At 38.0% G+C, this 11,624-nt stretch overlaps 1 protein-coding gene across 4 annotated transcripts in view; it reads right to left on the bottom strand.

Moving 5' to 3' along the window:
• Positions 1-529: 529 nt before the first annotated feature.
• Gk (glycerol kinase) overlaps positions 530-11,624 on the bottom strand; it is an 80,791-nt gene continuing 69,696 nt past the window's right edge. For 2 of the 4 annotated variants that reach the window (XM_090326680.1, XM_090326681.1), the window contains 6 exons: positions 10,337-10,421; positions 9,073-9,193; positions 8,823-8,966; positions 8,156-8,236; positions 4,554-4,640; positions 1,624-2,978 (listed from right to left, as the gene is read on the bottom strand). In XM_090326680.1, coding sequence (XP_090182806.1) covers positions 2,968-2,978; positions 4,554-4,640; positions 8,156-8,236; positions 8,823-8,966; positions 9,073-9,193; positions 10,337-10,421 — 529 coding nt within the window. In that variant the 3' untranslated portion in view covers positions 1,624-2,967. Of the gene's footprint in view, positions 886-1,623; positions 2,979-4,553; positions 4,641-8,155; positions 8,237-8,822; positions 8,967-9,072; positions 9,194-10,336; positions 10,422-11,624 lie in introns of those variants that run through there. The other 2 variants (XR_016533869.1, XM_090326682.1) reach the window with 2 other exon arrangements.

Here is an 11,624-nt window from a genome sequence, read left to right as displayed (position 1 = left end):
GATAGTTGCAAGACTAAGGACAGGGTAAGCTTTCAACATTTAAGTTATCAGTTAAAACAAAAAATTATAAAGTTAAAACATTTTTTGTTTTTAAACTGGGTGCCTATGGCTCGAGCCCGTAATCCTAACTACTCAGGATGCTGGAATGAAGGTCGTGGTTCCACAAGCTGACCCTGATAGGAAAGTCATATACGCAATTGACCGCCAGGAGGACTACGTGGCGCTGTGGCTCAATCTGGTAGAGCACTAACCTTGAGTGGAAAACCACTCAGGGACAGCGGTTAGGCCCTGAGTTCAAGACCCATGTGTTACATGGGTCTTGAACTCAGGGCCTATTGTTTGTTTTAATTCATCGCGGAGCACTAGTCTTGATTAAAAAAAAAGCTCAGGGACAGCGCCCTAGGCCCTGTGTTTAAGCCCCACATCCGGTATGCGGAAGTATGGTACGCATGCGCACGCATGCGCACATGCGCACATGCGCACTCGGGCGCACGAACTTTAAAAAAATCCTCTAAGATACCATTAGAGAAGCAAATATACATTATTTATTTTACTGATTAGTTAGAAAACCAAAGCTTGAGATGTTAGCCTATCAAACTGAGCAAACAATGGTGGACTGGACTCCATTTACTAAATCCAGGAGGAGAGAAGCTGAAGCACAGAATGAAAACAGAAGGTAAGCCAAATGAGAGTCTTCTGATAATGGCTGTTGATTGCACCAAAGCATTTTCTGGAAATGTTTAATATGCTCTAATAGAACGTTAATCCCAGAAGCCACTTCTTCAGCTGTTAGCTAATTCTTCAGTGAACCTACACAAGTGTTAGGAGCCGACTTTCATGTTTGCTTGAAACATTGGTTAATTTAATTTTAATCTAAGTTCTAGTCTGTAAATGAGAAATGCAAATAAAAATAAGAGGTCAATTTATTTTAAGTAAATTTATCACTAAATATCAATGTATACAATTCCAAACATTTATAAATCTTCCAATTTATAGAAAAAGTAATGTAATTGTAAAACTATCTGAACAGTGATTTGCATAAATATTTACAATGAACTCATCCTATCTCTGTCGGAACATTACTAGGTTTAAAAAAATCCTTGCCACGAAGTGATATTTTCACAGTACCTTTCTACATTTATTTCACTTGAGTGGCAGCTATTATCAATAAATCCCAGCAAATTCAATAATTTAGAAAGAATACAATCAGAGCAGTAAAATAAGAGCTACCATTAATACCATTAAACAAAACAAAACTTTTTCTATTAACATAAAATACTTTTCCATTCAGCACTAACAGAAGAAAATAATTATGAAGCAATAGTTTATTTGCTTTTACATAACAATTTTTTTTCATGTATATTACAAATTGATGTTAAGAAGCTAGATTAAGTGAATCTATAACATAACAGTAAATATTTTGTGAAATTCTTGGTTTCACTGGAAGGCATTTCTAGTAACAAACCTTTTTGTTCAATTGTAATATGACATTAAATAATTCTCTATCATCACAGATAAAAAATATCATTTAATAATATTTAGATTGAAAGATAAATCATGGCTTTATTTCTAATTTTTATCTACTTAACTTTTAAACTTTTTTTGACATTCCCAAGTCCAAATGGGGAAAAAAATTTTCAAAGGAACGTATATTTGGACTAGTACTCATGTTTGAAGATAATATTGACTATAGTATTCCATAGTAATTTTTCTTTTTAAGCATACAACCAGCTAAGACAATTTAATAAAATGGAAAATTATAAGGAATATAGTTGAAGTCATAATAAAGTACATTTGCTTTTACTGATATAGAACAAATATGTAAATTTTAAATTTTAGCTTTTTAACAAAAATTTATCCTGGTTAATAATATGCACAACCATTGTCTCAAAATGTATACAACCCCACATATTTATATACATAGTAGTCCACTTTAGACCAGCCTTGGTATAATCTACTGAATATGACATGCTCTTGATTTATAAATGGGCTACTATATAAAATATATAGTTGTGTATGTTATACATACGAAGTAAAAAATATACAAAGGAGAAATGGAAAAGAACAAAGAAGTGAGATTCCCTATAAGATCCAGACAGAAAGTCATGATAATTAGTGGTGCAATGTAAAATGTCTAAAGGATTAATTTCACTTTTGGCAACTACTTTTTCAGAAAAATAGCCAAGTTCTGAGAATAACAAATGATCATCCTTGTGTGTAGGTGTACCTACCGGTCTTTGAACAAAGGACCTTTCATTCTCACTTAGCTTTTTCACCCAAGACTGGTGCTCTGCCTCTTTAAGCCACACTTCCACTCGCAGCTTTTTGGTGGTTAAGTGGAGATAAGAGCATCTCTGATTTTTGGATTTGGCTCCCACCGCTTATTCCCAACCTTGATCCTCATATTTCAAACTCCTAAGTATGAGCTCCTAGTGTCCCTGGCCAAATTCTCATCTTAATAATGTACTAAAAGTTTCCAGCTAAACATTTAGTGAAGATATTCTGATTTTCTAATATGTAAAAGAGACTTGGGGGGTCTGTTAAAAACAAATGAAAAGGACTCATCCTTAGCAGGTTAGTAATAATCCCTTCATCAGTCATATGTAGTGCAGAGAATCAAGTCCTGGTCCTTTAGCATCTGAACATGTTTGATGAAAGATTCCAATGGACAGGATATGAATTCTTCCTTAATCTTACAGGGAGTAGGATAGGACATTATTACCATGGAGGAGTCAGCCAGAATGGTGGCTGGTCCAACTTAGTTGTCAATGTTATAAAACACACTGAATATTTCTGTGGCATTTGTCTGCTGTAGTTTCTTTGTCTACCTGGAGAATCGTGCAGCAAGTGGCTTATAAATAAAATCAGAGTCTGTGAATAGTGTCATCATCTCAAGAGACAGAATTGTTGGATTTTCTCATTAGGTAAAACACACTTGCATCTTGGGAATACAGGTGGTGACCTTGTTTATGGGATACCTAAAAGGGGGAGGGGACAAAAACCATATAAATCAGTAAGACATACATGAAATGAATGAGTTAAAGCAATGAAGGTTATTCAATAATTTATTACCTAGAAATCACATGATTTCTAAATAATGCCTCACAGTTAAGATGTAACAAATAACTAGACCAATTCCAAAATTAGCAAATATTAACACTGTTGCTAATTGTTTGCCAAGGCAAAGAAAGAATTCTCCTGTTCTTGGATCTCACCATATATCATTAAAGAGAATGCCTAAAACCATGATCATGCATTTTAGAAGCTAAATAATCTGGCTATTTATCATATCCTTTAGCTTAGAGAGGTGTTACATGTCTGCATTTTCACAGAGATGTGGACTTTCTATGTTATCACAGTAGCAAAAAGAAATAAAGATAGCAAAAAAAACAATGAGGGACTTTCAGCTGTGATTTTTTCCCTCATATTTCTTAGACCATCATAATGTAACCAAAATACTCAGGATAATAAAAATGTAATAGATTATTTTATAAAACACATAAGTACATATATATTCATAAATTTAAATTTCAGTTCTCATGGGAATGTTTAGAGTCATATACCAAACATTCTTGAGAAACAGAAAGAAGATTCCATATATATTTAGGTATAGAAACTCTTACCATATTGACACTGATACCAAATAAGGTATTGCTAGCACACAAGTACATTATTTGAAAAGAATCTATACTGAGTATGTCTGGATGTGAAGAATGGAGACAAAGTAAAAATAATCTAGTTTTCAATTCTCATGCAAGAAACTCAGAATTGATTATTACTTAAGATAATTTAATGTTCTGCTGATATAATTTTCATTTCATATTTATATATAGCACTGAACTGATAAGCCAAGCTAAATAAATGCTTGTTAGAATTCTACAAACATTTCATTAAAGGTTAAATTTTATTTTTTAAACCCAGGTCTGTTACCTTCTTATTCAATAAGCCATATTATTTTACTCTTTCTCTAATCATGAGGAGTTAAAATGTTTTTCACTTTCATGGAAGCATATGGCATAAAATACAAATTATTTCAATTTAAGCTTGTAATGTGAACAAAACCTTAAACTATCATCAATGGCTATCCTATTTAAATTAACACAGATCATGTGATATATTTCATGATATGAAGAGTCATTTTACTTAAATATTCAGTAAAGGGCTGGGACTTTGGCCTAGTGGTAGAGTGTTTGCCTAGTCTGCACTAATACCTGGGGCTCCACGCATGCTCAGCAAGCACTCTACCACACTAAGCCTCCTTCCCAGCCTCTAAGCATTAATATTTGTACTTTCTGGTTTTTGCAGATTACTGCAACTGACAGCAGAACATAACCCCACCAAGCTATCTACTAAATACAAGAAAAAATTAAACCAAGTCACAGTCCTTTCAATCTGTCCCAAAAGATACATTGATAATTCATCAAATTAGAGCTTTAACTGATCTTCCAGATTCCTAAACAGAGGAAGAATGAAACACACTGAAAACTTTCTTGAGTTACATTAATATATTAAAGCTAACTAATAAAAATTGTCTAATTTAAAGCAGAACTAACCTGAGATGTACCTTGCTCCGATTAACATTACCATGCTACTCACTATAAAAAAGCCCAAGGGTAGACTACAGAAGATACTAGGGTCACCTGTGGTCATCCAAGTAGGAGTTCCAGTCAAGCAAACCAAAAGAGAGACACACAATTACAATATTTCTGTTAAGAATCACATGACAGCAAAACAAAATCAGTTATAAGATAGCATATTCAGAAAAGCTAGTAAAGAGTTATTACTTCAAATCAAAAATATAATCACTGTCAAGGCTTATGAATGTTAACAAACAATACAGAAAGCATGCCACAAATAGTCAAGAATATAATACGTATAGCCCAACATTAGCCTTCCCACTGGCAAAGCCAAAAAGAGCCTATCGAGAACTTTTTGGGAGGCTGTTGTTTTGGGCTTTCTTGATTTTTTTTTTGGTCCCCAACAATAGCTACCCAGTTCACCTCAAATTCAAATTATAGGTCACTTGGCTACTAAAGAAGAATTTTACCAATCCACTAGACATGAATTTGAAATCCTATTTCACCAAAAACAATGGCTTTACTTCCTTTTAAAAAATACAATTGATGGTATTTTGGATATGCACCCACATGGAAATGTACCTAGTAATACTACTGTAACTGAATCTCAGATGTATTATTAGTCTACATTTTAAAATGACCTGAAAACATGATTGTGTTTATATTGCCTAATCTGAAATGTCATTCCCTCTCCCCACCCCCACCTCTCTGTCGCCTGAGTTCAAGCCCCAGGACTGGCAGGAAAAAAAAGAAAAGAAATGATATTGGAAGAGTGAGCAGATGCAGTCATTACAGTCAATGTACATTATGTAAAAACTGAACAGTATAACTTCAGGGTAGAGATGTGGTGGGGGAAATGGGAGAGACTGATGGAAGGACTGACATTGATGTCACTGTATTGTACTCATTTGGAATTGTGACAACTGTACGACTAGTCAATAAATAGAAAATGATCCTACCATAATCCAAAAAAAAAACCCTTTAAAAGAGGGATGTTGGGGGCTGGGAGTTTGGCCTAGTGGCAGAGTGCTTGCCTAACATGCACGAAGACCCACGTTCAATTCCTCGGTGCCACATACAAAGAAAAATGCCAGAAGTCATGCTGAGGCTCAAGTGTAGAGCTCTATCCTTGAGAAAGTTCAAGGATAGGGCTCAGGCTCTGAGCTCTAGCCCAGGACTAGCAAAAAAAGAGGGATTTTAGGCTGGGAGTTTGGCCTAGTGGTAGAGTGCTTGTCTACCATGCTTGAAGATTCAGATTTGATTCCTGGGTACTGCATACATAGAAAAAGTGGTGCTGTGGTGCTGTGGTGCTGTGGCTCAAGTGGAAAAGCTCTAGCCTTAAGAAAGCCCAAAGCCACATACACACAAAAAAATGGAAGAAGAGGGATGTTGGCCTGGTACCAGTGGCTGATGCCTGTAATCCTATAATTAACCACCAAAAGCTGAAAGTGAAGCTGTGGCTCAAGTGGTACAGTGTTAGACTTTAGCAAAAGAAAAAAAGAAGTACAAAGACAGCTCCCAGGCTCTGAGATAAAGCACCAGGACTGATGTCCTGGTTATCTGAGAGAAAGCCATGAGCCATAAATTAGAATAACTTTTTTCGATGTCCCTATAGTGACTTCTAGCTTGAAAAGACGTGAGGATTATCTGCATTCAGGATCTCCTACTAAAGTGGCATCTATTCTCTTTTTTGTTTGCCAATCCTAGGGCTTGAAATTAGGGCCTAGGCAATGTGTACTGAGGAATCAAACCCAGGGTTTCATGCATGCTAGGCAGGCACTCTACCACTAGGCCACATTCTTGGCCCTAAATGGCAACTATTTAATAAAGCTTTTTTCCAGTTTTATAAATACACATGTCATATGTAATATATATGCATAATATATACTATATACTATATATTAGTTGATTGCTGTCTAATGCGTTTAAACCAAGTTGACTGGTTTTCAAAATGTTGATTTGGTGGGTTTTGAGTCATATGTTATGATAAACTTTTGTTTTGTTTTGTTGCCAGTCCTGGGGCTTGAACTCAGGGCCTGGGCATGTCCTTGGACATATTTTGCTCAAGGCTAGCACTCTGCCTCTTGAGCCACAATAGCACTTTTGGTTTTTTCTGAGTATGTGGTACCAAGGAATCGAACCCAGGGCTTCATACATGCTAGGCAAGCACTCTACCACTAGGTACAGTCCCAGCCATGATAAACATTTTAAAAACAAATCTTACAGCTAAGCACTGGTGGTTTATACTATAACCGTAGCTACTCTGGAGGCTGAGATCTGAGGATGATGTCTGTAAGACCCTGGACAGGAAAGTCAGTGAGACTCATCTTCAATAAACTACTCTGGCTGGAAGTGGCACGGTGTGAAGAGGGGAGTGCTAACCTTGAGCAAAAGAATCACAGGAACAGTGCCAACACTTAGAGTTCAAGGCCCAGGACCAACAAAAAATAAATAAAATAAAAATAAAACTGGATTCTAAAGGGTTTCCCAGATACTCAGGACACTGAGATCTTAGGACAGCAGTTTAAAGCCAGCCTGAGCAGAAATGTTTATGAGACTCTTATCTCCAATTAACTACCAAAAAAAGCTGAAGTGGAGTGATGGCTCAAGTGGCAGAGCACCAGGCCACCAGGCTTTTTTTTTTTTGCCAGTCCTAGGCAAGGGCTCTTCTGGTTTTTTCCTATGTATGTGGTACTGAGGAATTAAACATGGGTCTTTGTGCATGCTAGGCAAGCACTGTACCACTAGGCCAAACTCCTGCCCCAGAGCACCAGTCTTGGCCGCAAAAGCTGAGGGACAGAACTCAGGCCCTGTGTTCAAGTTTCAGAATGGGCACACAAAAAAGCAGTTCTTTATTCACTTTGGGGTTGGAAGCCAGATAATATTTTATGTAGAATCATTTATCCATTAGAATACATTTCAAGGTTATTGGCCATTGTTTCATTCATTATATTCTAAATGTTTGATTAAGGAAAAAATAATAGTAATTTTCTGTCACCTCTAAGGATCCTAAGGATGCTTCAAGTTGAATGGTTTACTTAAGCTAAACATCGTTCTGCCTCAGTGATTGAAAAATAAAATTTCCTCTTTTTGTGCAAAACAAGTATAATAATCTTTTGCTATACTCTTGATCTACTATGTTTGGTACATTCCTTTTTCTCTGATTTCAATGGAGTTACCATTTTATGCACTCCCAGAGTACCTGGACTCAGACTAGGAAGTAGCAAAAATACATTCTGGAATTAATAGAGCTTTGATTTATTCAGGTCATAAGTATAGCCTCCCAAAAAGGTAACATATTAAGAGCAAAAGAAGAAAAAAAAAAGGTTCTAGTTGATTTTACTTCTGGAAAATTCAGTTATCAAATGAAGTGCCAGGAATAAATCAATAAGCAAAGACAATTTTCTGATAGAGTCAAAGTATGTACATTTAAATTGCTAATGCTCATTTTGTTTAGAACTTTAGAAACATTGGATGGAATGTTTGCTTCTGAGCAGCCTGGCTAAGTATGAAATGCAAGTTCATCTATTTCATATACTAGGAAAAAATGGCAAAACTAATCAATAAAAACATTTTACCACTTTCTGGAGATTGAGTTGTAACCCAACCGATTGACTTCATCACAGCCTTCTTCCATGTAGAGTATCGAATTTCACTTTCTAGAATTAGAAGTCAGGAAAAATATATGAGAGGAGGTTGGCCGAGATGTTTTAAGTATCACAGTTACCATTACTCATTACTCAACACGATTTTTGTTTGTTTGTTTAATCGGTTGTGGGACTTGAACTCAGGGTCTGGGCACTGTCCCTGAGTTATTTGCGTTGAAGGCTAGCACTCTACCACTTGGAGCCATAGCACCACTTCCAGTTTTCTGGTGGCTAATTGAAGGTTAAGAGGCTCACAGTCCTTCTTGTCTGAGCTGGCTTTGAACTCCAATTCTCAGATCTCAGCCTCCTTGGTAACTGTGAGTCACCAGCCATCAGTCCCGTTACTCAGTACCCTTAACCAGAGCACTTCACTGAGACCCAGATCTGGAAGCACATAGCTGCTGGTGAATGGCAGGGCCTGGAAGAGAGGCTTGCTTGAAAATTGGGGGGGGAAGTGGGCCAGTATAACCCAGTGCTTGGCAGCCAAATCTGAAATGGTCACATTTGCTATTTTACTTTAGCCATTAACTTACAAAGAGAAAGGCAAACTCTCTTACACTGTCATTTTCACAGTATTCTATTAAAAGTAGCAATGTACCCTCTGCATTGATCTGTGGTTCAAACCGCTCCATTGTGACAGCTGACAAATCCTCAGGTTCAAGACTCCACACGCCAACTCCTTCTGCAGCGCCAGCTGCCATGGCAGCTCCTAGGGCAGTGGTTTCAGGCATAGAAGGCTTCACTGAGGAGAGAAGGCTACATAAACAATTCTGGGATTATGTATACCTGAAGAACGACTTCTTCAGAAAGGCACATAATCAGAACAAAGAAACAAAAGGCTTACTAACCTACTGGAATATACAGAATATCCGCCTGGAGCTGCATAAGGATTTTGTTGCTGGTCATGCCTCCGTCTACCTGCAAATGACTTAGTGGAATCCCACAGTCACGATTCATGGCATCCAAAATCTGAAATAAACCAGTGCAACCAGCATCATGAAAGTATATCTCTGCACAGGACAGTCTTCCCCAAAGTACACAGACTAAAATGAAGAGATCTTATTGATCTGATCATAACCATCCTTTTCTGACATTATGCCTCAGCATCTCTCAGAGATTCAGTAAAGCCAAACAATTCCATCTTGCTTTCCACCCTTAATGTCTATGTCTATTGTGATTCCTTTGCCTTGCTATGTGTTGCTCACCCTCCTCTTAACCGTTCAATGCCCAGTGCCTGCTAGACAACAGGTACTAGAAAGAGGAGAAGGAACAGGTACTTGAAAGAGAAGGATACTTTCATATTTAGATAAGCATTTATATAGGCATCATGTTTTTTTTATTGTTGCTGTTGTTGTTTTTTTTTTTTTTTCCAGTCCTGGGCTTGGGCTCAGGGCCTGAGCACTGTCCTTGGGCTTTCTCAAGGCTAGAGCTCTACCACTTGAGCCTCAGCACCACTTCCGGCTTTTTTCTATGTATGTGGTACCGAGGAATCGAACCCAGGTCTTCATGCTTGCTAGGCAAGCACTTTAACCACCTGGCCAAACTCCCGGCCCCGCTGTTGTTGTTTTTTGGTTTTGTCAGTCATGGGACTTGAACTCTGGGCCAGGGCGCTGTCCCTGAGTTAGTGCTCTAACACTTTGAGCCATAACACCATTTCTGGTCTTCTGGTAGTTAATTAGAAATTAGAATCTCCAGGACTTTCATGCCTGGTCTGGCTTTGAACTATAATCCTCAGATCTCTGCCTCGTGAGTAGCTAGAATTACACCCGTGAGCCACCAGCGTCTGGCATTTTTTTCTAGATGTGGTGTTTAAAAGGCATTATTATTTTTTTGCAAGTCCTGGGTGTTGAACTCGGGGTGAGGGCACTTCCCTGAGCTTCTTTGAGCCACAGCACCACTTCTGGGTTTTTCTGTGTATGTGGTACCAGGAAATCCAAGCCAGGGCTTCATGCATGCTAGGCAAGCACGCTACTACTAGGCCATACTCCTGGCCCGGGTATCATGTTTTAATTAAGCTCATTTTCAGTAGTTAGTAAAATTTCCACCATTAGTTCATAATTTAGGGGTGGTCAAAGTTGATTGAATATAAGAAAACAATTCCATATTCATTACCTCTCGGGTTTGGAAACAAACAGCTTCTAAGGCCGCAAAAGCAATGTGACATTTATTGGTGAACTGGGTGAGCCCACAGATTATCCTAAAATGACATACAAACATTTTCTAATTAGAGTGGTATAAAGGTCTGGAATATGGAAAGGGTGAATCTAACAGAGAGAAAATAAAGTACAGTTAATTCACAAAGTCCTCTCCTAATAGTCCACAATCCTGCATTTATCTAAGTTCATGTTCCATTTGAACAGATGACAGTAATATAAAACCAACTTCGTATTCACTTACCTGATATCGTTTTTATGCCTTCCAGACAAAGCATAGCAATACTACTGTGAATGCGCTAGAGGCCACTCTGCTGATTTATAACTTCTTAGAACTTTACAAGTTCTACTGTCTCCAAACAGAAAAGTTTTTAACATTTTATAATCATTTGAAAATAGATAAGTTACTAACCAATGAGTGACTGATTAGTAAATCCATAGATTTTCAAAAGTATACCACTGATAACATTCTGTTTTATCATTCCCTCCCTGTCTCCCTCCCTCGCCTCTCTTTATGTCTCTCATTTTTTGCCAGTCCTCAGGCTTGAATTTGGGGCCTGGATGCTATCCCTGAGTTCCTTTTGCTCAAGGCTAGCCCTCTACCACTTGAGCCACATTGCCATTTCCAGCTTTTTCTGTGTCTTAACTGGAGATAAGAATTTCACACATGCCAGTGGCTCATAGCTGTAATCCTAGCTACTCAGGAGGCTGAGATATGAGGATCTCAGTTCAAATCCAGCCCAGCACAAAAGTCCGTGAGACTCATCTCCAATTAACCATCAGAAAACCAGAAGTAGTGCTGTGGCTCAAGTGGTAGAGTGCTAGCCTTGAGCTGAAGAGGTCAGGGAGACGGTCCAGGCTCAGAGTTCAAGCACCACGATTGACAAAAGTGGGGTAAAAAGAATCTCACAGACTTTCTGGCCCAGGTTGGCTTTGAACCGTGGTCCTCAAATCTCAGCCGCCTGAGTAGCTAGGATTATAGGCTTGAGTCACCACTGTCTGGCTCCTGAGGTCTTTTTCACTCAAGACTAGTATTCTATCACGTGAGCCACAGCTCCACTTTTGGCTTTTTAGCGATTAATTGGAAATCATACTTTCCTGCCTGGGCTAGCTCCAAGCCATGATTATCAGATCTCAACCTCCTAAGTAGCTAGGATTACAGGAGTGAGCCATCATTCACTTCTTAATTGAGACATAATAGTTGTACATATTTATGGGGTATAATGTAGTATTTCCATATGCATATA

The sequence above is a fragment of the Megascapheus bottae genome, chromosome X, assembly GCF_031878675.1.
Source record: "Megascapheus bottae isolate mThoBot1 chromosome X, mThoBot2.hap1, whole genome shotgun sequence".
NCBI classification, from domain to species: Eukaryota; Metazoa; Chordata; class Mammalia; order Rodentia; family Geomyidae; genus Megascapheus; species Megascapheus bottae.
The sequence above is the reverse complement of the archived record's forward strand: the minus strand, read 5'-3'. Positions and strand labels throughout refer to the sequence as shown.